This window comes from Contarinia nasturtii, unplaced genomic scaffold (assembly GCF_009176525.2).
Source record: "Contarinia nasturtii isolate CC-2019 unplaced genomic scaffold, AAFC_CNas_1.1 Cnas_scaffold_5094, whole genome shotgun sequence".
Classification (NCBI taxonomy): Eukaryota; Metazoa; Arthropoda; class Insecta; order Diptera; family Cecidomyiidae; genus Contarinia; species Contarinia nasturtii.
In genome coordinates this window covers 1-2,398 of record NW_022202372.1, presented here as the reverse complement: position 1 = coordinate 2,398, position 2,398 = coordinate 1, and the positions used below count along the sequence as shown (strand labels likewise).

Below are 2,398 nucleotides of genomic sequence, written 5' to 3'. Positions count from 1 at the left end.
TAAATATCGGGTTGCTGAAGAAATTTGATTTGTTTTGCATTTTTTATGGTTTCTTTATTGGAGTAGCGAATTACATGTCCGTTTCAAAAATTCGCAAGTGGCCGGCCAATGGCCAAATTGTGTCCGTATTTATATTGGAGTCACAATTTTGGCACATTAAATAGCTGTCGTATATAGGGATGCGATATTTTGTTGAAAAGACTCAGAATTCCCTTGAATTACAGTCGAATCAATATTATATTCACATATTTTCATGGATTTATTTTAAGAGTTTTGAATATCATTCAATTGGCTATGGCTGTTCATAACGCTTAATAAGCAATATCGTTTAGAAATGAGCTTCAATAAGAAAATACAAAATAATTTAACTTTTGTGTCCGGAAAATTAATGGCCCGCACTGTAGTTGCATAGAAAAATGGTTCCATTTGAACCCGTAATTCATGTCAAATATTATATTGTGCACTAGTTGGGTCAAAATTGGAATATGCGAGTATTGTATGGCTTCCATACCATCGTATCCAATCCGATAGAATAGAATCAATTCAAAAAGATTTGTCGAATTGGAAAATGTGATATTTGTTCGATGAAAAATTTAACTTTTAACTTTTAATTGTTATATAGAAATTAAAACAGTGAACACAATCGATATCTGCTGCTCCGAAGTCGAGAAGGCTGGTGGCTGGGTATACGATCGGATGGTGTTTCATTGTGAACGATATTGTACGAATTTTGTGATTAATTCAGTCTGTGATCAGACAGTGAATAAACAAATAATAAATAATGTCTATTATTCATCGTGCGAAAACATTGGTCTTCCGAATGTTAACAAACTTATTCGAGGTATAACAATCAAATATACCGTCATCACTAAATTTGTGTGTATCCGGCTAAATTCTAAAGCAAATTAGATAACAAGTTCTTCGCTTAAAATCATGCGTTAGTATCGTTTTTGTATTCGCATTTTTTCAATATAAATATCGGTGGCAATGCCTACAAAAGCTCATATTAAGTTACGATCGTGAAGTGTATCAATCGAGTTAAAAGTAATTTTGTTGTTCGAATTTTGTTGTAATGAATTTTTCAATCGGTATTTCAAAATGTGATGTTGTGGCACTTTTGTTGGCCATAACTATATTTGTGTATTTGTATCTCAAGCGAATCTATTCATATTGGGATCGAATGGGATTTAAAACACTTCCGGGCACCGTTTATTTATTTGGACACATTAAATCGAATTTCATGGGAAAAGAAATGATGGCAATTATCGTGAAAAGATTATACGAAAAAACCAGTGAACCGTTTATTGGATTCTATGCATTAATGCGTCCAATACTACTAATACGTGATCCTGAATTGATTCGACATATTTTAATAAAAGATTTTTCGCACTTCCAAGACCGCGGTGTATACGTTAACGAAAAAGATGATCCATTGTCTGGTCATTTAGTGGCTTTGGCTGGCGAAAAATGGAAAGGACTGCGCGCAAAACTTACACCAACATTTACGTCCGGAAAATTGAAAGGAATGTTTTCAACATTGGTGGCATGTGGATCAAATTTACAAAATTATTTGGACAAATTAGCCGAAAAAAGTGAATTACTTGATGTACAAGAAATTGCAGCCAGTCACGCAACGAATGTTATTGCATCCGTTAGTTTTGGCATTGATGTTGATGCAATTACAGATCCGAATACGGATTTTCGAAAATACGGTCGCAAGATGTTTTCTCCAAATATTCAAAATTCACTTCGACTCATTTTATTGACTTGTGCACCGAAGTTGATGAAATTTTTGCATATCAAATGCGTTAGCGCCGATGTGGAGAATTTTGTTTTATCGATTGTTAAACAAAATTTGGAATATCGTGAAATGAATAATGTGACACGTAATGATTTCTTTCAATTGCTTATCCAATTACGAAACACGGGATCGGTGGAATCAGACGGGCATGACAGTACAATAAAATCGAATGAAAATCAAAAGACGCTTACTGTGAACGAAATGGCAGCCCAGTCTTACATTTTTTTTGCCGCAGGCTTTGAGACATCGTCAAGCACACTTGCATTCTGTTTGTTTGAATTGGCAAGAAATCCGGAGATTCAGAACCGTGCTTTCGATGAAATTAGCCGAGTGCTAGAAGATCATGGCGGAGAAATTACATACGATGCAGTATCGGAAATGAAATTTCTGGAACAGTGCATTGATGGTATGCTTATTTATCTTTGTAGACTTTATTTAGCCGTTATTTAACGGGCGAGTGAAAGAATTTATTTTCTGCTTACTAAATTGAGAATATATTTTTATTAAAAAAATGACACCAAAATGACACAAAAGAATTTAAAAAAGGCAAAAAATGAAAAAAAATAAAATGTCTTACATCCGTAAGATGAACTTTTC

The 2,398-nt window shown here is 34.0% G+C and overlaps 1 protein-coding gene across 1 annotated transcript; it reads left to right on the top strand.

Moving 5' to 3' along the window:
- Positions 1 to 1,180: 1,180 nt before the first annotated feature.
- Positions 1,181 to 2,207, top strand: LOC116351276 (probable cytochrome P450 6d5; the record flags this gene model as incomplete). Its single annotated transcript, XM_031783358.1, has 1 exon — positions 1,181 to 2,207. A coding segment is annotated over exon 1 (1,027 nt), but the record flags the coding sequence as incomplete, so codon positions are not given.
- Positions 2,208 to 2,398: the final 191 nt, after the last annotated feature.